Source organism: Periophthalmus magnuspinnatus, chromosome 23 (genome assembly GCF_009829125.3).
Source record: "Periophthalmus magnuspinnatus isolate fPerMag1 chromosome 23, fPerMag1.2.pri, whole genome shotgun sequence".
NCBI lineage: Eukaryota > Metazoa > Chordata > Actinopteri > Gobiiformes > Gobiidae > Periophthalmus > Periophthalmus magnuspinnatus.
Window position 1 is genome coordinate 13722309 of NC_047148.1, and position 24653 is coordinate 13746961.

The 24653-nt window shown below is 37.5% G+C and overlaps 1 protein-coding gene across 2 annotated transcripts; it reads right to left on the reverse strand.

Moving 5' to 3' along the window:
• Positions 1 to 4433: 4433 nt before the first annotated feature.
• On the reverse strand, positions 4434 to 23528 carry sfmbt2 (Scm like with four mbt domains 2). Of its 2 annotated transcripts, none has more exons than XM_055231589.1 (20): positions 23396 to 23528; positions 19768 to 19923; positions 18991 to 19098; positions 17545 to 17785; positions 12220 to 12308; positions 11818 to 12067; positions 11631 to 11728; positions 10690 to 10791; positions 10334 to 10564; positions 9970 to 10096; positions 9717 to 9830; positions 9594 to 9636; positions 9269 to 9336; positions 8419 to 8558; positions 7915 to 8024; positions 7061 to 7236; positions 6750 to 6916; positions 5296 to 5559; positions 4717 to 4839; positions 4434 to 4637 (listed from the first exon to the last, which is right to left on the reverse strand). In XM_055231589.1, exons 2-20 carry the CDS (start codon positions 19843 to 19845, stop codon positions 4497 to 4499), a joined length of 2670 nt encoding a protein of 889 aa, XP_055087564.1. In that variant the 5' UTR covers positions 19846 to 19923; positions 23396 to 23528; the 3' UTR covers positions 4434 to 4496. The 2 variants fall into 2 exon arrangements, with proteins under 2 accessions (XP_055087564.1, XP_033845127.1); XM_033989236.2 differs by having other exon boundaries at positions 18991 to 19085; positions 19758 to 19923.
• Positions 23529 to 24653: the final 1125 nt, after the last annotated feature.

Genomic DNA, 24653 nt, shown 5'->3' on the forward strand with positions numbered 1-24653 from the left:
GGGATGGAGCTTGTACTCTTTTTACACATGTTTCCATGGAAACCAGCCCAGCAGCCAACCAGCTGCTGCATGACCCCCCTTCTCATCTCCCTTTCCTCTCCAACACACACGCACACTCTCCCTATTTTTTCCACAGTCATAATGCATACCAGCACATAGATTACAGTAAGCCGACCACCCAGTATTTTTTCTGCGCTACAACTACAAAATACAATAACAAAGACAAAACCAGTGTAAAATAGAAACATGCACCTGCCCCGATCACCACAGGTATGAGTCAGACGTTTGAAAACATCACAGAATCAGATGTACTTTATGCTGTTAAATAATGGCAAAGGCAGCACAGCTACAGTGTTTTCAAAACATGTCATATTGAAGGCAGTTGTTGAGTACTTCATAAATGGAGGTTGAGAACTATCAGTAGCATATTTTTTCATATCTATTTCATCTAAATATTAATTGGCTGATTAATATCTAAGCAACAATGCCTACTTGTTAATGAATTCTTGGTACATATTTACTGACACTCTTACCTGTGTCTCTAAAGAAGTCTGATTTATTTCTGCCTTAACAGTTTGTATGTACATGTTTGTATTTTTATACGCTATATGGCCTATTTATTCAATATTCAAACACGATTTAAATCAAACTGTTATCCAGCTATACAAAGACCGCAAGTCTTTTGTGCCCCAAGCCCCAAACTTTTAAATTGAGGTTATGACATAAGAAAGTATATCCGTAAGCATACTAGCCTTGCAAACTACTTTTAAAAGGAAAAAGCTCTTCATACAGTGTTATGGGATATCAATGCACAGCTACAAATCTGCCTTTTTAATCTATCAATAGCTCAATCACTGTGCAAATCACTGCACAGTCGCTAGCAGATGATTTGATGTGGCAAGCTCAGAAGATGAGAAATTTTGTAGCAATGTGTGTTGAAATATTTTGCTATTTACCAACCGTATTCATCTACTTTTTGCTTCATGAGGGTCCAGTTCTCTGCCCAAAGTACATCTTTCAAAGCTTTCTCCTATCGATAAAATCACTGAGTGTATTACCATTTGAAACAGCGATGAAGGAACACAAACATGGTCTCAGATGTGTGTTTGGGATGGGTCTGGTGTATTGAAAAGGAAGTGTGACAGATGGAGACAGTCCCTGAGGCGGTCCACATGTCTGATGAATAACTGACAAATAGAGGAAGTGGTAGCGTTCTTAACAAGTGCAATGTTGGAGCAAGAGGTGTTAACATTTTATTACAACTATGCTACTGCAGTTTGAATTTTATAGTTTATCAAAAAGTCAAAGATTGCACAATTTAGCAGTGTGGCTGTAGATTGGCTGGTTTAGGGACAGAAATTGCAGCGAGGAATCCTGTGATCTTGAGAAGTTTGTCTCTTGTCTACTTTATGTCCAATCTTTTCCAAAGTTGTGATGCATTTATGTTGCTTGCCTTATGAAAAGATAAAAAAATATATAATAACTAGACTAATCTTTTATGTATTTTACCAGTTAAGCACTTTATATAGATTCGGAGGGAAACAACATAGTAAAAACACAACACATATTAAATTATTTCTTCCTGTTATTTTCAACAATGGGTTTACAGCCTGTCTCACACCGTTACTCTTTACCGAGAAAAAAACAAAGTTGTGTGTCACACTTCTCACAATTAACTGCAACAACTCGTAGAACACATTTGTGAACAGCAAGATGAGATAAACTGGTCACAGTTCAAGGAAATCTATAGGCATTGTTGAAGAGGGTGGTAGCCTCCACCTTTGCTCAACTGACAGTCTTCATACAGCTCATTGTGCTCGGGTACAGCTGTGCCAGGTGACCTACATTTCAGCTGTGCAGCACACTATTGCTTTGTGAACAGGGAGGAGAGTGATCACACACCTCTATTCGCCTTAATCCTGTCATGGCATGTGGCAGGGTCAAATATAAATATTATTATTGAGGACAAGGGACAAAGTGCTTTATCTGAGCAGACAGATAAATACTGGACTAGTGATATGTGCTCAGCTAATTTTGAAAACGTGAAAGGAACCTAAAACTCCTGAAAGAAGATGCTGGACAATGCTGCATGTGAGAGGAAGAGGGGAATGGTGAATGGAGGGGGAAAGCAGTGACTGAGCAGAGGGACAATTTTTGTTTGTCTCAACAGCTGTTTAGATGTTTAAATGTTTTTTCTGTGAGCTTTTTGATGATACACCTCACTGATTTTTATTATTAATATCATATTGTGGTGTAGCATAAGTTTGATCTATAGCTTTATTATCCAATAAAATTCAACAATGACATTAAGTGATTTATACTCACTCATTTCTATAATGTGTAAAAAAGTAAATAAATAAAAATAAGCAAACAATCTTCAACCTACAGATCTAGCACTGCTCCTGACATGTAGACCCAGCTGTTATAAAGAGTGGGTCAAATGCAGAAGACAAATTTCCCTACAGACATTAAAGTGTACCTTGCATTACCTTACAATCCAAAAGATTTCCCCACAATATAACAAAAGCAGAATTCCACACTGGTTGTGTGGTGATGGAGACATGTGCAGGTTTTTCTTTAGAGAAAAGAGAGAGAGAAAGAGCAATTGCTTTTTATAAAGTAATATTATGTGATTTTTCAGTACTGTGTTGTGTTGGCTGTTACCTTGGCCAGGTCTCTTCTTGTAAAAGAGATTCTGAATTTCAATGGGATGTCTTGGTGAAATAAAGATAAAATAAATAAATAAACATAGCTCTCAACAGATGTGTGCTGCATTGACCCAGTACCAGAGATATCAGCTCTTTAGTTAACTTGATGGATTGGTGCCTTAACAAAGACAAACAGCAGCTCTGACAGAGGATCTGATGCTCTGTCAATACTGGCCCAGCATCACATCTGTCAGCATGGGGACAGTAACTGTTGGGGACTCAAATGAATGGCCTGTTTGCACTGGGCATGAGAACTGTCACACAACATATTACAACTAATTATAATGTGAATTTGACAGACTTCCAGGCTTCCTATCAATTAAAAAATTGCAGTGAAACATATATTTTACATGTGGTTGCTAGGCAATAGAACAGCAACTGCTTATATGATTAAACACATAGTGGTGAGTAAAAGAGAAGGGAAAAACATGGAATAAACTGGAGTGTGTGAGGAGTACGAGCTTCTGCAGTGTCAGATTTGGATTAGGTTTCACCATCCCAGCCCATGTGTTTGTCAGCATGAACTAGACCAGCTGTATGCGATGGATCTTTCAATTCTCCACATGTAACAGGTGTATATTAGTTCCTGTTTGCAGATACACACAGTGCACATATTTCACTTTATATCATACAACATAAAATTTATTAGGAAATATGTGCAATATTTATGGCATTCTAAGCCATTTCCTGTTTTAAACATGGTGAATAGATTTCATGTCTGTCACATGCATTTTTCCTTGGCAATACCACCCTTTTTTGAGTAATAAAGTTAAATTTGCTGCAGATAACATGCAAGTTAGTATTCCACTCTTTTAAATGATTTGCAGGTATGTGTTTGGCTTCTCCACAATGTGAAACCGGTAATTCTGGTGTTAATTTGAAATAGCAATGCTTCCTTAAACAGCAGGAGAGCGGTGGTTGCTTAGATCAAGTCATTTGATATTACCTTAGAATTAGCAGTTCTTTTTGTTAGACAGGAGCGTTTGTTTACCTCCTTATGGAAGGAGGTAAAAAAACACTCCTGTGTGTGACAGAAAGAAAAGCTACTTCTAAGTTTAAAACTGAACAAACCGTCACCAATCATCTGATATTATCTGACAAACAATGACAGTGCATGTATTTAACCACAGGCAAAGAAAGAGCAACATGACAAACAGATACAAATGGCTATAAGTTTATTTTTTTCTTATCAAAAATATTTTCACACATTTGCATAGATAGACACAAAAATAGCTTACATTATTTATTCCTGTAGTTACAACAGACAGAGCACAAAGTGCCATTTCCTGACCTTGGGTTTTTCTAAACTCTTCTGATATCTGAGATATAATCAACAAAGAGGCAGTTGAATTAATAACTTAAAAGTTAACTTAAAGATCAGCCTTGGTTTACGTTTAATGAATATTGTACTTTTTCATAAATTAGGACAAGAATAAATAATCCAAATATATTAGGATTTGGTTTGATAAATAAATTCAAATTTTCAGGACCAATTACATCACACATAAGGAACCAATGTAAGCCAACACTTTTTTTTTTTTTTTTTACAAAGAAAACAGAAATTGATTATCTGCTTCTCAAGACAGGTCACAAAGCTGTATTTAGCTGTAACACACATTTCACAGATGTCTCTTTCAGCCTCAGCAGAAAAAAAAGAAATCACACAATTTTTGACACATTTATCCATCTGAATTTCTGCAAAATTCCAGATGTTTTTTTTCCCCCCCAAACAGGAAATATTAAGTAATTCATTCAATCAGTATTAACATTTTGTGCAAGGCTCTGTTGTTAGTTAGCATACTGTTTGTAAAAGGCAACTTTAACACGCTCTATGTGGTGACACAATTTGATGGCAGGACCAAGCTTCAGATCCATGCACTCCTGAACAGTGGGCAGGGTCAGTAACAGAAGGGCCTGACCATCAATATCCTACAAAGACGTTATACATTCAGGTTATTTTTTTAACAAATATGCATTTTGTCATTTTGATATACTGGTCTTTGCGTACCTGCTCCTGAAAGATATTGGCCAAAGATGCGCAGTCTGTGGAGTTAATGAACTGAACCACTTCATCCACGGTCCACTCCAAAGGGTTTCTGTCAAGAACCAGCTGACTTTCACCTTCCTCCATCTACAAGCAGACAGCAAAGCACACAGTATATTCTATGACTTTGGAAAGATGTGGTCTATGAGTTTCATGTACTAAATAATGAATATTTGGGCAAGTTTAATTTAATTCAACACATACACCATTTCACAACATGCTGCATAACATAGTGTGACTGGCTTTTGATCTCTCGATAAAAAAAACAAAAACAAAACAAGCATATCAAAAATATGAACTTAGAACTGAATTAAATTGAAATTTGATTGACTGTCCAGCTCTATAGTAAAGAACTATATTTGTACCAATTTGCAATCTACTCAACCTCTGAAAATGTACTGTTGAAACATTTTTTTTTCCCCCCAAGATGCTGGTCTCTAATTCTAGACAGTACAAGCTCAACACACAAGGTACTTATTTATCTTGACTTTATTTGCCAAACCAGTTGCAAAGGACCTGGTTTACTTGATACATTTGACTGACCTGAACGTCCTGTTCTTTGGGGGGCTGGTACTTGTTGTCTTTCTGGTTGTATGCAGACAGGGAGCGAGTGGACCTCCTCAGCTCTCTCTCTGTGGACTCCTGGCTGCTGTGTCCTGAGTTTGCGGCTTTACGGAGAGTTACAGCCCGACGTGGACGACTGCTGCTCACCTCGGCAACAGACAAGTCATCGCGGGGCTCAGAGCTGGTGCCTTCACTGCCCGAATGTAAAGTGAAGTCTTCATCTTCTTCTCCATCATCACTGTCCTGGATTACAAACATTAGATTATGCATTGTTAAAGAAGACATAATGTGTAAAATTGATTGAGATATGAAATTTTAACCATATTATAATGCATGCCCTATCATTTGTTAAGAGTTCATGCAGTAATTCTCCCTGGCCCAGCAGTTGAGGCTTGAGTTCTAAGAAAATTCTCCCTATTTCCACCCACAGCTGTGTACTTACTTATGTATGTACTTAAAAAAAAATGTCTGGTTTCTATTATTAAGTCATTTTAGATCAATATTGCTGTTTACATTGCACATAATGTAAAATAATGATCTACATATGTTATATTTGAATACAAAATACTCACAAAAATCACAATATGTCTTCATTCACGCAACCCACTTTGAGAAATTTCCTTTGATTGAGATAAATTAAAAACTAACTGCCATTGCAAGAAATTCTGTAGATCGCCTCTGTTTAGGTCTTGAATGAGGTGGTTAAACCTAAGCTCCCATCTTTAAATTGCTTTTCAATCATGATTTACCAAACATATAGATGCATGTACAAAAACATTTGAAGTGTGTTTTCTTTGTTGATTGGTGAGCTTTTGTTCTGGTTTGTATATAAGCCACTGATGAAATATGTTTCCACAAACAAAAGTCACAACAGGACCCCAGTGGCATGACATTTCTGTTTAACACAGCGTTTCCTGTAATCTGTTGTTATGATCACAACACAATCATTAACGTGCACACACATATTCCCAAGAGACAAATTTCAACTACGCACAGTAACACTGACACCATAAATGCAAAGATTTTTTTGCTCTCTAACCAAAAATAAATATTTTGTTAATACCACTACCAAACCAACATGGGAATCTAATAATGCTTTGTTAAGTGTTTTTGTTAAACATGACTTTTAAAAGCATGCAAAAAAAAACAAGTTAATTACCAAATCGCCAACTAGTTCAGTCATGTGCAATTGTATTTGTTTTGATATGCAGGCCTACAAGATCAACGATGATAATTAAATTGTAATGCATTTACAATTTATTGAAGTTATTGAGTATGTAGCAGGAAGCACACTTATAAAAAGGGCACTGGTATTAATTTATTGGTGCTAATGCCACCATATCTCATATATTAGTGTGAAGGTTTAACGAAAAACATTATTTTAAGTGAATCACAAAATGACACTTATAGTTAGTAAAAAAAAGTGTCCTAACCAGTGGCGAGCCTGCATAAGTGTAGTCAACAGTGGAGGAGCGGCGTTTCTTCTGCACAAAGATGGCTTTCCTCTTCTTCCTCTTTCGTGCTGGTTTGGCCTGTTCACCCTCAGTGTCTTCTCCTCCCACAGGCTTGGACAGTTTCCTTTTCTTTCCATAGTAGTAAGCTAAGGATGCACAGCAGATGTTGAAAATCTTACACCCAAAACAACACTTAAGTCAATTATACACTAGAGTTGTGCATGCTTTCATTTGGGTTGCTTCATAACTGTGGCTTTGGGAAAGATGCGTTTAATTACATATACACTCACTGAATTTGGTTTTAGTCTGTAGGGAGCAGTTCTCTGGGCACTTATCAGTAACAAGCAGTGGGCTGAAGAGGTTCGGACAACACTGGAGCTTCAGACACACTTTTCGACAAAACTCTGGAATTTGGTCTGCAATTCGGACGATCCGGATAGTGGAGCGATATGTTTTTCCTTTATATCTGAAAAGACAGTGTGGGAAGGATGTGGCATTATGACACTATACTTATAAGAACAATAAAAGTTAGAACTGTATGTAATCTACTTGACAGTGAAAGATTAATGTCTGAATAAATTACAAAATAGGCTTCTAGGGAAATCGAGTGAGTAATATTCATTTACATAAAGAAGACTGAACCAAAAGACTGGTCTAGCTTAGCCACTTTGATTGATGCTGTGATCCAGAATATACAGAAATTTACCTGCAGTACATTTTCATTGACAGTACATTGTGGTTCTTGTTTGAACATTAAACAATAAGACTTTTTCCATCTTGCACTAACTAACTTTTTTCTTGTGGGGGGCTGCTAGATGCATGTCTCTATGGAGGTTACTACTTTGCCTGGAATGTTCCCCAGTGGGTCATGAAACATATTACTCTAAGTGGGTTTGCTTCTCCACAGATCTGACCAGTAACTTGTCCTGGCTGCATTCCCTGCTTCTCTCCATGGAGATAGATAGATTTAATTATATACTGGCAATGTAATAATATCTCTGTGGAGATTAGCAAGTGACAAACCCTCTATCAGAAAAGTTACACAGTGTTCCTTGAATTGAAAACAGACAATGAGACAATTATATGTCAAAACAATATGTAAAGATTAACTTTAGAGTATCACTTGGTGTATTGAGCTGCTCACTTGGCTTTGAGGGTCTCTTCCTGACAGTCCCAGCTGTGACTCTCCATTTCCTGCAGCTCCTTCAGGACTCGCCCAGGCTTGTAGGCAGCGTTGATCAGCATCGTAAGCAGCTGAAGGCAAGCCACACCACACACATTAAATAATATACATCTCTGACGTAATATGACTCGACTTAAGCATAATACGACATCAGAGCAAAATGACAAGGACATATTCACACTACACCATTCCACTGGTGCTAAAGTGTATGTCCACACAATAAACACACAAGTCCCAAGAGAAATTAAGTGGTTGTTTAGCTAAGCAGTAGAGATGGAGCGCAACGGTTGTATGTAAACACAGTTGACTGACAGCTTTGCACATTAGGATGAAGACACTGCTGGGAGACTGCAGGTGGTTAACAAGACAACATCTCACCCTCTCTCTCACCCTCTCCCTTTAAAATGTGAATGTCATTTTTAACACCGTGGGACGTGAACAGGTGTAATCTTTACATTGGTTCACCTCTTTAAGGACAAGTGCACATTTGCCGGGTCCCACCGCCTGCGGCAGTTCGGCGATTCTGCCTTTGTTGAGGTACGGTCCTGAGAAACAGCGATGGTTTACAAATATCTTCGAGCAGCAGTATCTTCCATTCGCTGCACCTGCAAAAATTGTAATTATGTGTTATGAGTTTCAACTATAAGTCCTTCACCCTGACACTATGGAAAGTGGCCAGTTAGTTGCATGGCTGGCAATGAATTATGTTTCATTCATATATTAATTACACTCCTCACACCTGATAACTAGAATAGTTTCATTATAATTATTATTGCCAATAATTTTACACACACATTAATATACTGTGGGTCATTAAGGTTAATATAAAGGTTGGTCAGATGTGTAGCACCAGGCAACTCTCTGCCCTGTCTGCCGGCCCTCACTAGTGCCAGCACCTGGAGCCGCCAAACACAGGGTGAATAGCAATTAGCTTAAGTCATGAATATTCACCATAGAGTGGGAGGTATTTAAATTGAAACTTGGAAAAGGAGGGCATGGGTTTGAAGGAAACAAAGCACATCTCTCTATTCTTTGCAGTCCAGGGACTTGCTGTACATTATCTTATCCAATTGTTACTTATGCAGTTAAGACAAAAGAAGGATAGTGTGATCCCAACACAAATGAGCAATGGAACAAAGGGGGTAAAATTATAGTAACTACATAGCACCGTAGCAAATTGAAACAGGGAAAATCTAGAATGTACGTAATCTATAGTTAACTTGGCATGCAAGTATACATAATGAACAAAACGCTTATAGGATGGCAATTTAAGTAAGTTTTGGTTAGAATATAGCATTGTTTACAGCAATTATACCTGGATCCATAGCAACAGGCTGGCAGTGGCTGACAGGAGGAACCTCTTCTGGCACAGACTGAACTAACCTGTGTAAAAAGGTCATTGTAAAGATAATTACAGTACCAAATGTTAGATGAAATAATTGATGAGATGTTGATTTTTATCATATTTTGTTTTTCTATTGCTGCTGTTACTTTTCTGTTGCAACACTGCAATTTTCACATTGTGAGACCTATGAGGGTTCTCTGCTCTTATGATCATAATTGGCAACTACATGCACTACAGTTAAGTAAAAAAAAAAATTAAGTTCATATCTTTAAATACAAATAATGTGAATTCTTACTGTTTTTCTGGCTGGACCACTGCTATCTTCTTCTGTTTGGAAGCTGCAGAAAAAGCAGAGGTAATAGTTTGCTGTCAACACTTTGCAATGATTTAAGAAGTGAGTGAATGTGCCTGTACGTACAGACAGGTTTGAGTGGAGGTGTGAGAGGGTAAGCGTTGGCTTCACACCAGCCAACAGGGAAGATGTCCATAGACTCACTGTCCACAATGCACTCTGACAAAGGCTTTGTTACACCTGAGGGAGTGAGGAGAGGGATGTCACGCTAATGGCTAATTCTAGCTTTTACTTCAAACCTTAGTAACAGCAAGGGTGTTCTCGCTTTTGCACGCATTACCACACACATTACCACACACACTCAGATGGATGCGAGTACCTTCCAGTCGGAGCCACAGCAGGCGGCCTGTCACTTGTGTGATCTGGGCCACACACACCTCTGACGGCCGCGCAGGGTTCACTGCCTCGAGCCACATGTCCTTGGCAAAGCCCCTCGTCTGCCACGTCTAAGCACACACATTTAACATGTAAACAAGGATCTCCTAAAACATGTAAATTATGTGTAAAATGTGTGTGTTTGAAGTGTGAACACACATTAGACTTTCAACACATTATACACAAAGAATTCACACACTAAACATTCACACACTGATAAAAAAAATTGCACTATATTTTACAACCTTCATTTATTTCTGTGCATTATGTTTGGACATTAAAACACAACAAAGTTAAATAAATCTTACATCAGGGAAGCACACGTCTGGAGCAGCTTCAGTGCCACTCTTTTTCAGATAATCGGCCCAGTCAAAGTCCTGCCCCTCAAAGCCCCGGGGCCGCTCTAGACCTGTCCCGTTTTTCAGACACCACTGGACAGGCAGGATGCCTGGTGAGTTCACATGACACACCACTGACCAGGGTTTGGCATCCACTGAAAGATCGTCCACAGTCACCTGGAAGTAGTACTCATTGTACACCTGCAATAAAAAACAAGGAACAATATTTTATTTTTAACTCTATGACACAAAAGTAAAAAGGTAATGCTATATTAGGCAAATGTAGGGTATGTTGGTTATGAAGTCTGTTCTAGAGTCAGACTCACCTTTGTGACAGAAACAGGGCAAATCTGCAGCCGATCCCACCAAGGAACCATCTCCAGCTTCATTCCCACCTTAAAGGAGTGCTTGGGCAGGTCTACATGGTCCTGACACAATAAAGTCAAGACTTACAGATAAATAGGCTGCCATATCACAGAAATACTTAAAATAAGGTAGGACACAGGGAGCCTAATTTTATGCACCATGTTAAAGCCATACAAATGTTGATGCCACAGCGATGATAAAGAAGCACTTTTTATGTAATTTTCCAACACAAAATAATAGTATTTTTCTAATAATACCTTGTAGTCTAATACTAGTTCTGAATTTCTGGAAAGGACAGATTTGGTCCCATTTGTGATTATTTATTTTTTTGGTAAATTTAGTATTGATTCATATTTGGGTTTAGATTTTTTTGACAATCATAAATTACATTTGATATATGTATCATTACACTAGTTATTATGTTTTTGTTTGTGTGTTCTTTTGACACAAAACAAAAAGAAAACAGTTAAGAATTAGGGCAGGGCATTATAGACTAAAGATTATATCCTGATATGAAATTGTAAATTTGCTATAACAACATAATTGGCAACATAACTGAGACTTGATAAAATGATACCTAACTGTGGTCTTTACCCTATTATTGTTTACTTGTATTAAGCTTTTATCAGTGTATCAAAGGTTCTGGTTCCACTCCACAATTGTGTTCTTTGTGTTATCATTAAAATGTTTTAGTATCTTGAGTCTCCACAGTCTGCATTTAAGCTGCTCAAGGATGATAGGAATAACTGCAGTGTGAATGCAAATTATACCACAATATTAGAATTTCATACCACCCCCCAAAGCAAACAATATATCTTGAGCGATATATGACCCAGACTTACTTTCAATAGCAAACAACTACAGCGAACAGAATTCATCATAAGGCTCTGTGGCAGCTTACCTTAAACACTTCTAAGGGCAGTGGGTTCTTCTGTCCTTCAAGTCGCGCTTCTTCTAAAGCCTGTTGCCAATCTGAGTGATTCTGCAGACATTTGAGCTCTGTCAAGAAAACAAATGAATGGATCTTCATTAAAATGACTAACTTTTGATAGAACGAGGGAAGCTAAACTTTGACCAAAATAAGTCACCTGTTGGAGGCTCTACCGTGAGGCAGTTTTCTTGGGCCCATCCCAGGGGTCGCAACCGCACATTCAGGTAAAAGAGCCAGATGTCTCGGGTCAGGTGGTCCTCAGTTAAACCAGCGTAACGTAAACAAAGCCGCCCCCCAATGTTCTTGATGACTCGAGCAGGCCAGTAGAGGAACGGGTCATAAGTGTCCTGGAGTTCTAACACTGATCCCTCTACAATCAAGTCCACTGTGTTTTTCCCCCTGAGAGGCTGAAGGAAAAAAGAATGATTCAGTTTTTTGAATAAAATATAGCTTTACAGAAAAAAATTTAAAAGGTGGTAGCTGTTGGCCTAATTAGATCAGTCTGTGTGTGTGTGTGTGTGTGTGTGTGTATGCGCATAATTTGGATATGGATACTGACCCCCTCCAGCAGGTTGGCTGGGGCTGTCCTAGAGCCTGTTAGATCCTGAATGAGAAACTCAGTCCAGTCACTGTACTTCTCTTTAATGGCTAAAAAAGAGGAAGAGCATAATAAATAAGCAAAAGGATAGTCTTTTAACATATTGATTGACTTTGAAAGTGAGAGTGAAAACAAGTATGAGATTCATAAGACTCATCATTCCTACATTCTTCATTTAACTTAATTCCTGCCGCTTCATGCAGCGCTTGAATGGTATGCTTGGACTGCTTGGATCTTACTAACAGATTGTATTGTATTTTTACCATCACAATGCTAAGGTTTTAATTTAAAAGAGTTACACTAGATAAGTCATTTAACTGAAAAGTAGAAGAAAAACAAAAAGGACAAAACCAAATTACAAAAAAAAATAGTTCCATATTATCTTCCTCATTCAACATTTTTTTCAGTGCTGATAAAAAACCCACAAAGAGACAGCATAGAATCCAGTTTAACAGCCTCTCCTTGTTATCTTTCCTCCTTTTCAAAAAAATATACTGCTCTAGTCTATTCTGAGGCAAATGTGCTGAGTGGCCTTCACTGCACGTTTTCTCTGCAAGTCAGCAATTTACACGCACAAAAAAAAACAAAGAAACGCTCACATACAAATGCACACAAACTCACAGACAAACACTTGTTGGAGTCACTGACAAACAGTCAAAGTCACATTTGCTAAATGACTATATAATATGGAAATACATGTCCCATGCAGCAAAGCTGAGTATGATGAAGGCAGAGTGACAATGAATAAAATAAAATAAAATGGCTGCTGTAGCAAGTGATTTACTATATGATACAAATAAAAAACACAGCAAGATATAAGTCTGAAATATATTGTGATTATTAAATAATTTGGTATGAATAATTTCTTGAACAAGCAGATGTGCTTGCCATTGCCATTATCAAGATACAATTTACTAACACAACATGCTAGCTATATAACTATAGTAATAAAGGATATAATGAGCAGAGTGTAGAACTTGTGAATAGTCACTTTACCAACTTAGCCCATAGTTTAAATATTGGACATATTAATAAGCCCTAATAAATCCTTTAAGGGAGATGCTGCAAACATCCTAAAGCATCTATCAACAGCTGGACTTTTCAGGCAAATAAATTGAATTACCAGCACTGGGCCATGCAAAGCCTTCCCGTAAGAAACATTCTTTTTAAAAGCATGTTAATAATAGCGTTTTCCTGTGAGTCTTTTTTTCTTGCTGCTTTAGCTGGAAGATTGTGAAAAGACACAGCTCAGAGACTCCAGCAGAAATAGATGAACTATTTTTACAGATCCTACTCAGATTAGTCATGAAGTGGTTCAGGGCTGAAGCCAAAACATTGACCTTCCACCTCACTCCTCTTTGATCTGCTGTTTTCTCCTAACTTTCTCCACAGGTGTCTTATGCTACTGCTTTCCTTTATTCATTTACTGGGAGCCGATGACATAGCCTTTAAAGCCTTTCACATAGCAATAAGAGCTTAATTAACCTTCAAGACCAATTTTCAGGCAGCAACACTCTCACCCCCCTTCGACCACAGACCCCTAAGCAATCAAAGATCTCCAGAAAATTCATAATGTATAGCTTTATATAGGTCTGCCTGACTAGTCATTTTGAACCTTTTTTGCATGTAGTTATGTTTGATTAGCAGTGCAGTATTCACAGAAATTACTAATAAAACAACAACAGAATAAATTTAAACAATAATATCTTAATTGTTACTCAAAACACTATTGGGAATAATGCCACATGTCCACAGGTCATATAGTCACAGCCTGGATCACATCTATTGAAGCTATCGTTCACAAACACTTGACTTGTATCAGACACAAAGCAGTGTCATTTGCAGCAGACTTCGACAGGAAGCAGTGTGGTGAATTCATTATGCAAATGAGCTCTGTCAGGATCTGTGCAGCCAGCAGCACCTACCCCACATGACCAAACTTGTGATCAGGAGTAAAACTCACTTTTAGGATCCAGTACATAATATGAGACAGACAGACCTAAATGTTAAGCGGCACATTGTACAACTGAGACCACCCATATTAAAGGTGCACTATAAATTAATGCCATACTGTGTTACATTCCAGGCAAATTAATAATAATAACATCTCCATGGAGACAAGCAAGTGGCACACTCTCCACCCGTAAAAAGTATTTTTTTTAAGTTTCAGGAGGGGGAAAATATTTTAAGAAAAATCTTACAGAAAAATAACAAAGACATTCTACATACAGTAAACCCTTTTCTACAGTGACATGCGATGTCATTAAGGTGTTTTTTTTGGTTTTTTTTGCGTTAGCTGTAAAAAGCCTCAGTTAAAACTGAAGTGAAACTACTGGTTTTCACTTATAGCCTATATTTCTTGTAGTAAATGTGCAGCCACAGGCCCTGTGTAACTTTGGGTTGGTTTAACTTGCTAAAAGTGCTCACTTGTGCGCAAGATTTGTTGTCCTGAAGATAAAAAAGATAAATCACTAAAAAGAAATCTACAAACAATATATTTTATACATTTTTATGGAGAGACACTGAGAAAATGCGCTGAATTAATGCGCATGAGAATGTGCTGTCGGAGTGAGGGGAGCATTATATTGAGAAGTACAGGGAGAGTTTTGCCATTTTAAAGTATTCATTTAGTCTTTCTTACTGCACCTTACTTCTTTTCTATGGTTTAGTTTGAAATTTCAACAATGCTTACTATTGATCAGATGACAGATGAAATGTGATGCAGACATAAAAAAACTGAGAAAAACCCTTAGAAAATGGTCCATGTACAATTCTTCTAAAACTCAAATGAAAAACTGGTTATGGTCAAACCAAACATGCATCATCTATCGTGGTAATGTGATTCTTAACTTTTCAATAGAGACATATTTGCATGTATTGGCAAAATATGAAGGGGGTGGGTATAAAATTTAATTGTCTTGAATGGCTGGCCAAACTGACTGAAATAATGGGGACTGTACAATGAGTGGAATGTGCAATATTTTGGATGGTGCAATAATGGGAACTGTGCAATGAGTGTAGTGTGCAATTTTCATTTTAGCCCTTTTGTGACCCCAGCCCTTTGGGACAATAGATGTAAATTAGCCTTTAGCGATAATCCAGTGTGTTTACATTCATGTTGTATCATGTCTGTTCATTAGCATGCATTGTCCCAGTCAAATAAATAAATAAATAAACAAACACTGGGGCTGTGATTAAGAGCACACAGGCTTGCTGAATACATCACTTAGCAGGAGGGCCATGGAAGTGAAGGAGCTCAGAAGGGCTGTGGGAGGCAACGGTGACTGTGCAAGTTCGATGAGAGATTTAGCCCTGTTTGTTTTTGTGAGTCATCAGATTCCACTGCTCTCCACTGCAGGAAATATGTGAGGTCTATGCTTGTAAAAAGACGCAATCTTCATCAGAGAAGATTTCTTTGTAAATGTATCACCAGTTTCTTTTTTAAATGAATAAAGTACAATACTTGCTTCGTTATGACTCAAAATGTGAACTGAACTACAAATATTACAAAACTATTATTAGTAATAAAATAAACCAATCAAGTATGACAAAGAAAAATAATTTAAAAATGCAACATGAGTCATTAATATCTAAAAAGTTTCTTGTCAGTTGTGGATACTGATCACAGAGTAAAATAAAAATACTACACTCATGATTTTCTGCTGTTAACTTGGTGTGTGACTTTTGCCGTTTGCTTATCTCACACTACAGGAGATGTTTTTTTTATCAGGACATTACATTTGTCGGTGCACAAGAGTTATCTTGGGAGTGCAGCTCAGTGAGAGTGTTTCAGTGAGTCACATGCAGCATAAGGCACATGGTCACAACTGTGAGGTCACTTCCTGTTCAGAGGTGAAGAAGGGAGCATGAAGAGGCACGATGAAGGCCTATTATATTAACATGGTGTAATTTAAAGTCATTAGCAGTGCTGTTAAATTTGTGAGTCATTGTCAAGGCTGCTTACCTTTTCTCAGGTAAATGTTATCTGAGAAAAGAATACACAAAATTAAACAAATAAAAAGCTAATAGTCACATATTAAAAATACACATTGGGTGACTGAGGTCTTACAAAAAGTTATTGCAAATTATGCAAATCTCTGAAATAAAGTAGCAATAACTTTGTTCCCAATCTTTCAGCAATTTCTGAATAATATGCATCATGAACTATGCAACTATGTTGCATAGTTCATAGTTCAAACTGTTTTTGGACTTAGGGTTCTATACAGTGTATCCAACCCTGAGTTCAAAAACGTTTAGACGTTGTACAAAACTTACAAGACCAATGCAATGGTCCACAAATATCATATTATATCACACTACACTTTATTAGTTGGAAAAGAAAAGCTGAGATTATTGAGAAAAAAAAAATCAGGAATAGAAAGACCACTTTTACTTAGAAAATGTATCATGTTTAACTAACTAATAATTTATAATTATTATATAAAAAAGACTGCACACAGATGAGATGCAATAAAATACAACACACAAAAATGCAATGCAAACAAATAATGTGACCATTATGCAAGAGATTTACTTACTGAATCTCAAACAAGAAAGTGGTTGAAAATACCATCAATGATTGAGGAGGATATGTGAGCACAAGGACAACTAAGTCGCAGGGAAAAAGATCCAGGTCATCTCCACAACAACCAAGACACACACTATCCATCCATCAATGAACAAGTGTCAAGAAAAATAAATGCTTTGTACAGCCATACTGTGGATGAGTCATAGTAAGGCTATCAGGCAGTATCTATGGTATATCTATATTTTACTTTACAACAAAAAGTTTGTTTTGTAAGAAAAATGAATTCAAGCGCGGAAACAAGCGGAACTAGATAATTGCCAGGCTGCACAGTACACAGATGTTATTAGTATCCACCATGGCACTATATCCGAGTTTCACAATGGTTGAATCAAAATTTTAATGTTTAACTTATTAGAATAAGATTCTATTCCTTGTAGGCCTCATTTAGCTGACTACCTGACTACCATAGAAAAAACTTGATCATTTAGGTCTAGGTTTCAAACCAGTCCTTCCACAAATTTCTGGAAAGCATTCTTTGAAGACGTCATATGCCTTTATCACAAACCATTAGGCAGGGAAACTTACTGCACAACGCGATATGTTTGACTAATCTAGATAATATAGTATTTAAAGAGCACAAAGAAGTACACAGTGTAGCATAATTTCTTTTTACCCACAAATGAAGTGAAATCCAAATGATCAAAGCAAGTGTTATTTCATCTTTCAGACAGCAGTTGCTTGACCAGATCCAGGCTTACCTTCTGGGGGTATAAGGGTCTTGTTGTTCTGTGCACACCAGCCCACTGGGTGTAGCTCTGCGGTCATGACATCACACCAAAAGTCAGCCTTTCGGTCCTCTCCATAGCCACTGTAACGCAGGAGCAGCAGCTGGCCACATGTGGTAATGATGGTCGCTACCCAGTATGTGTCTGGGGTGCTCTTATTGGCCACTTCCAACTTCATTCCTGGCTGGAAGCTGCTCTGTAGACTAATCTCCACCTGAAGATGTGGAAAGGCAAATCTTATAGTGTTGTTTCTGTTGCCTACTTTGGTTTGTACCAAGTTTAATCCATGGGGCTATGTGGAATGTTGGAGAATAAATGACCTATGGTTCTATTTGAAATGGATAGTGCATTCCCACCATAGCCACAGGCAGCCATATAGGTCACTTCAGAGACCAACAGGATGTTCACATTCAACATGCCCGCACACAACTGCATGGAAAGGGTCAACATCTTAGAAATAAACACAAAGCAAATGGCCCTGTGATTTCCTGCTACAACAATGCAAACGTGCTGTATCACTCTGGGCTGCTTATGTAAGAGGCGGTGCAACAGTTAGGGTTAGCCTCAGCCTCTGCGTGTATTGGGCCAGAAAGAAATCACTGCTTCAATTTGTCCAGTGAGAGAGAGGGCTGCACTTTACTGAATCACATTTTCAGGGGAATTCATGGTCCGTTTGCCAGTGACTCAATCCACTTACTAACAAAGCAATTTGGCTTCCCGAGAGGCCACAGTTGCTCAAAGCACTGCACAATGAGTTTGTCTGACATTGGGGCTTTCATAAAACATATCTTTTAACCTCATTACATTCATCACTTCAGACTGATGTAAGGAGGTGAAATACTGACACACTTGTTTAAATCTTGAATTAAAGTCCTCCACACATTTGGACTCGTGAGCAGAGAGAGGCTCCATAGGTCACACAGGAAGCAGAGGTAGATAAAGAGTCTTGCATCATCAGTGCCCTCTCCCATCTGCTCCTGTCCTCTGATGTAACATTTTTTTTAATCAGACATCATATAACATGATAAAATGGTGGAGTAGTGTTTTAGATTATTTGTCATAGTCACTGTAGGTAAATCACTTTTACAAAGCAATTTTAATTCCTACAATATACGTTGAAATGTACGTATATAAGTGTATAAATGATATTACATATATTTTACCTTTTTTAATTATTGTTTTATTAATGCATCAGTAACAAACAATAAGTGTGCTGAAGCGTCAAATAAAACTGGGAAGGTTTGTTAGACAAGTTGTGTCATAAGGAAGCAGAGCCAATCAGAGCCCTTGTCACAGCATTATCTCAGCCCTACCAAAGCCTTACTCTTTTCAATATATCATTAAAGGATTTTAAACATTGTCAGGAGCCATGGGGGTTGTTTAAAGGTGCAGTGGTAATGTAATGGTAGTCTGTCTTACATGTTTGAAGTTGGTGTGGGGGGCGGCACTCCCACCCTTCTCTTCTATGTACTCCTCCCAGTTAAACTCTGTCTCCTCCTCGATGGAATCTGCATCTACAATTACAATCTCATGTCAATCATCTTTCATAATAATCACAAATAAGTGTAATTCTCTAAAATGACAAATGTAACTTTATTTGAATATATGTTGTTGTCAACACTTGTCTGGCACAAAGATGAGTTTTTATTAAAAAACAAATCTATGACAAAGTTAATGAACGTTTTACCCCTTTGACCATTCACTCTATTGTTATGAATAGGAAATAGTTTTGCATACTGTTATTAATGTTATCAAAGCATGTAATACATGACTATGACTTAACACTCACACCATTTTTTTCTTAGCATATATTTTTGTATAATAAAGAAAAAAAGAAAAAAAAATCAACTTAGGCAATTCACTTTTGAAGGAATAACTAAACAATTAAAAAAACATAAACTTAAACATGTTATTTTGAATGGAGGCACATTTCTTTGTAGTTGGAATGAAGATATTTCCATTTAGGCTCTAAAACTGTAACACCAACACAGCCCAACAATGCTTAAGCTAATTTAAATGAAGTGACTCAGTGAATCACAACATAATGCAAAACAGCCTACCCCTAACCGAGCTCTGTATATATATACACGTTTCCACTATAAATTAACATATCATCATCAAATTCACAGCATTTTTGTTTTTATAGCCGCAGTTCACTCTTCAGTGTGCAACAAAGGCTGACGCACCTGTGTTCACTTCCTCTTTGCCATTGGTTGGACTGTGAGACTTGACCACAGTGAAGGCTGGGTTTTGGTCTTGGGTGAGAGACTGCATTTTTATGTGAAGAGCAGGTCGTCTGACTCTGGGTTCTTCAAGTCTGGATTAGTTCATGTCTTAACTTCCATAAGACAACTGGAAGAAAACAAATCTTACATTTACTTACAAATATGAGCAGATCAAAAAAATAAGTTGTTAAATGTAATCCCTAGCATATTCTTATCTATGAAAGCTAAAAGCACACGTTTGTTTTATATTGTAATGAATGTCATGTTTATGCTTGTTAACATAAACTCAAAGCCTAAGTAGAAAAACTCTGTATATCACTGTTGGCACGGAAATGAGAAATAATATGGTGGAAAGCCTGAAATTACAGACGTGGTTAATTTTGTTTGATGTCTGGAAGTCATTATCATTAATTTGTACTTCAACTTTGTGTATTGTTATGGATCTGATATCCATGTGGAGAAAGCATTAACTACCAAGGCTAGTTTAGTATTCACATTGTTCACATGTTTCAAAGTAGAAGATCTTCCACACCCTTGAAAATAAACAACAATGGGAATCCCACTTATATATTTTAAACCAATGTTTTTGTTTAATAATAAAAATGAAAACTTTTCAGATTACAAAAAAAGATGAAGTATCTGTAAGGGAAAAGACAATGGGAGTAGTCTAGTGGAAACACCCCAAACCTAAAGACACAGTGCTTGTGCTGTGGATATTTACAATACAGACTTGTGAGGCTCCAAACTGTGACAGTCTCCCCAGTGTGCTGCCTGTATGTGCCACCCCGCCCCCTCACACCCCCCTGCTGTCCCTCTGTGGCTACAGCATACATCCATTGCGTAAACAACAAGCTGAGCTAATTTAGCTCACATGACGCTGCATGTTGCCCTTCTCCCCTCTCACAGCCTTTCATTTTTTTTTTTTTATTACAAAAGTGCCCTATGGTTTTCAATACCACGCTCAGTAATTGTGAAAATTCCCCATGCTGCAATAAAAAAAAAGTATCTATCAAATCTAACTTCTCATCATAAACTGGATTCCCCCCAAAATCTCCCTATACTTTAGCTTGGCAGTACTCATACAGTAAGTACAATAAGCATACAGTGTAATTAACATACTAGCCATATATTGTATGTTTCAACTATGTTATTGATCTTGTTTGCAACAAAGTTAACTTCCTGGAGTTGTTCTCTTTTGTTCTTAAAAGGAAATATGCCACTGTTCAAAAACATTACTGACAAAAAAATCCCCATGATGTGTTTGCTTGCTTTGCAAACATAGAAAGGTCACATGCTTTATCTCTTGTAAATCCTGGTTATGCAGTTAAATCATGCTTTAGTCACATGTTCACTGGTCATTTCATTCATATTCACCCTTATAGTTTATCATAATATTTGTAATAATGTCTGATTCTTGACAATGAGTACTCATTTATGTGTGCTTTCTTTTTGCATACGACTGCAGATAATACTAGTAGTACTTATATAGTAGGTTCTATATATAGTTATAGAGTCTTAACCAGAGAATGAAGCTGAATAAATAGTTAAATAAATTACTTCACACTTCCTTAATTTCATTGTAAAATTACAAAGAAAACACTAAACACAAGAACAGTGATCTCCAGTCAGTTCAAAGTCAACATAGATAACTGTAAAAGACATGACTTCTACTTAAAAACAACTTAAAATAAACAATACACTTTACTTCTACTATTGGTTTAGGCTAAGATCAGAAGCCCACAGGGAATGACAGAAGTGTTCCAGATTGGACACTAGGGATTATATTCTTGGAGGGTTAATCTAAAATACAGGGCATTTGTGCCCCCATGGTCCTCGTTGAGCAGAGGCTTTTATTGATTAGCCCCCAATGGGAGCGCTGTGCATCCACGTGTTGTCCTGCCTTTCTCTAAACTCATCCTGCCAAAGATTTAATGGGGGATTTAGGAGATTAACTACCACTGCATGGTCTTGGCTTTTATTGCATTACTCCGTGTTTGGCCCTCCTCTCTCACAGTCCACTTTTCTAGAGCAACACACTGTCAAAACAATTAGTCTTCAATTTTCTCTTATTAATTACATCAAATCCAGTTTTAATAGACCTCAGATACAATGCGTGTCAGACACAGTAGAGGACACAAAGGATCCACAAATCACTTTTTACTATGTAGCCTGTCATTGCAGAAAGACATTCAAAAGAACTCTTCACACATTCCTATCAAAAATGTAAATGATAACAACTGACCTTCGAGTTATCCAGCAAACAAATTCCTTATGTAAATCCTATTCTCCATTCTAATCTCAAACTAAAGAATGTTTTTCCATTAGAAACTTTCCATTGTGCTTTCCCTTTTCCAACCTTTTTGGTATCGGCATAGAAAACAGATCAGTATGACTGATTCATAAACCCTTTTGGGCTTTTATTGTTTGAGTTCATTACAGTGCCAATTCAAATCTGTAGGAGGATTCCCTGAGAATAATAGACTTCTGCACATCCCTGATTTAAAGAGAGGAGCGACAGAATAGGGGACCATATGCGATCCAAACAACCAATGAGTTGCCTATTTAGAGAAAATTTTGCAAGAAAATTGTGTTGTTTAATTGTGGGATGTGACCAAGTACGCGCATGGTTTACTTTCAGGAAAGAAAGAAAACGCTGAAACCACTGCGTTTGTGGTTTTATGCAGATTAACTTAAAGTAGTGATAAAAATAAAAAATGTGCGGTCGAGAGGGTTTCGTGATAAAAGTGAAAGAGGAAACGTTTAAGTGCACACGAGGAAGATGAGGCAGAGGGAGGGGGTGTAGGCAGCTGAACAGCAGGCTGGCTGGCACACAGCTCATGTACTTTGCACACTCAAAACTGCAGCGGAAAAAAACTCCCACCAAGCCGCCAAATTCACACAATGGATTTAATTCAATAAACATAGTATATTTACACCAAACGAAACAGAATTGATCGCGGTAGCTGCTATGATTGTATTTTTTCCTCGTTCAAAGATTTTAAGGCGCAGTTTTTCCTATACGAACACCATTACCCGCCATGTTGAAAGTGCTTTGACATTTTAGCAGAGTGGGGTATTTTCCGTACCAACAAAAACACCACACAAGTCATTTAAAAACGAAAGATTAAGTACAAAAATGTCGATCTCAGACCCGCTACCTTCGTCAATTCGTTAAAAACATAGACCAAATTACAAGGATAAGACATTTCATGCGCTTTCCCTTTCGGTTTAAACAATTTTCTTTAAAAATATTTGGAGAATGTTTTAAAATTATGAAATTAAATAATAATACTCACTAATGAACAAGACGGGACATAAACAAAATGAAAGGAACCCTTGTCCTGTGTAATCTATTCCAATGTCCACTGATATCTGCTCGTTGCGCTGCGTGAGACACTTTGGCCAAGTTGAGCTCTGGAAAAAACGTTCATGACTATTTTCGCGTTTCTACAGAAACCGCCTCGGGAGCACTTCAGGGTTTTACGCGGAGGAGGAGAAAACCAACTCAAGCCGCGTTTATTTCGTCGTAACATTAAAAAATAACAGAGTGTAACCACAGCAAAGACGCGGGGAGCTCGTGGGGCCATCACCTGTCTTACCTGTCCAAGTTTTTGTCACCTCTCCTTCTCTCGGGCTCCTGTTCGTTTCCTCTCCTCGTTCGCGAGTCCGAGCAGTGCAACGCAAGCGACGTCTTTCAGTTGCTACTGCCCCCGTTCCAATATGGCATCTGTGATCTGCGCATGTCCAAAAAAAATCTACAGATATTTCCAAGCAACTCTCACTGACCTTTTATGTGTGACTACATACCTCAGTGTGTTGAAAAAATAAAAAATAAAAATAAAAATTAATAAAATAAATGATTTAGTATGTTGTTGCCTAATTGGCGCCTTTATTACACAGAAAGTGTTGCTATCCACTGAACACTTTATCCAAACATTTTAGTTATTGCTATGCTTTCTCCAGAGCAAGCTTGCATCATATATAGTATTAACCCAAATATATTTTAACATGGGGTCTGATAACTTCTTGATGGGCAGATAAATAGTCTCTGTTGAGTGCCAAATAGTCTAATTAAAATCTAAAAAGATAGGGATTGTTTTTAATAATAATAATAATAAAAAAAAAAAAATAAAAAACAAAAAAAAAAAACAAACACATTTGCTAGACTAATTCATAGTTCTGTATTTAAAGTCAACAGTATCCTCTAGTGGTAAGAGCACACTTCACCGCATATTATGCATATCTTCCAAGTAAAGCTTGAAAACAGGAATATACAAAAAATAAAATCAATTGTTTCATTGATAAATGGCAAAAGTGAAATTTTTTGTTTGTCAAGCTGTGTTCTAACTCATTCCTAACAGATAAATTGGTGTTATCAGAAATGGCACTAATGTTTTTCACTTTGAATCTGAAAATGTTTTATCTGTAGACACTGCCAAGAAGCCTCAGGTATCATGTGTAGAGAGGACAGTTGTCTAATTAAAATATAGGCTTTTATACTCATCATTTTCGAGGTCCAGTCGGAGTGGTGTAGACCTTTTTTTGCTTTATGCCAAAAAAGTGAAGAAGGCGTGACGAAGAGGCGCTGACGACGTGCGCAGGACAGATGGTTCAAGCGCGTGCCGCGCTTCATTAATCTGCCAAAGAAGGAGCTTTTCCAAACGCACGCGCGCGCGCACTGGAAAGGATTATGTCTACCTTTTACGCACATACATTTGTGAGTAGTACACAAGTTTGTTAGAAGGGAGTCTCCCTTTTGTATGACGGCATATTTTCAATTAGGCTAAAAGCAACTAAGAGAGTGAGGCATTGGGTGGATCTAACCAACGCATTTTATGTTGAGACGGAGTCTAGTCA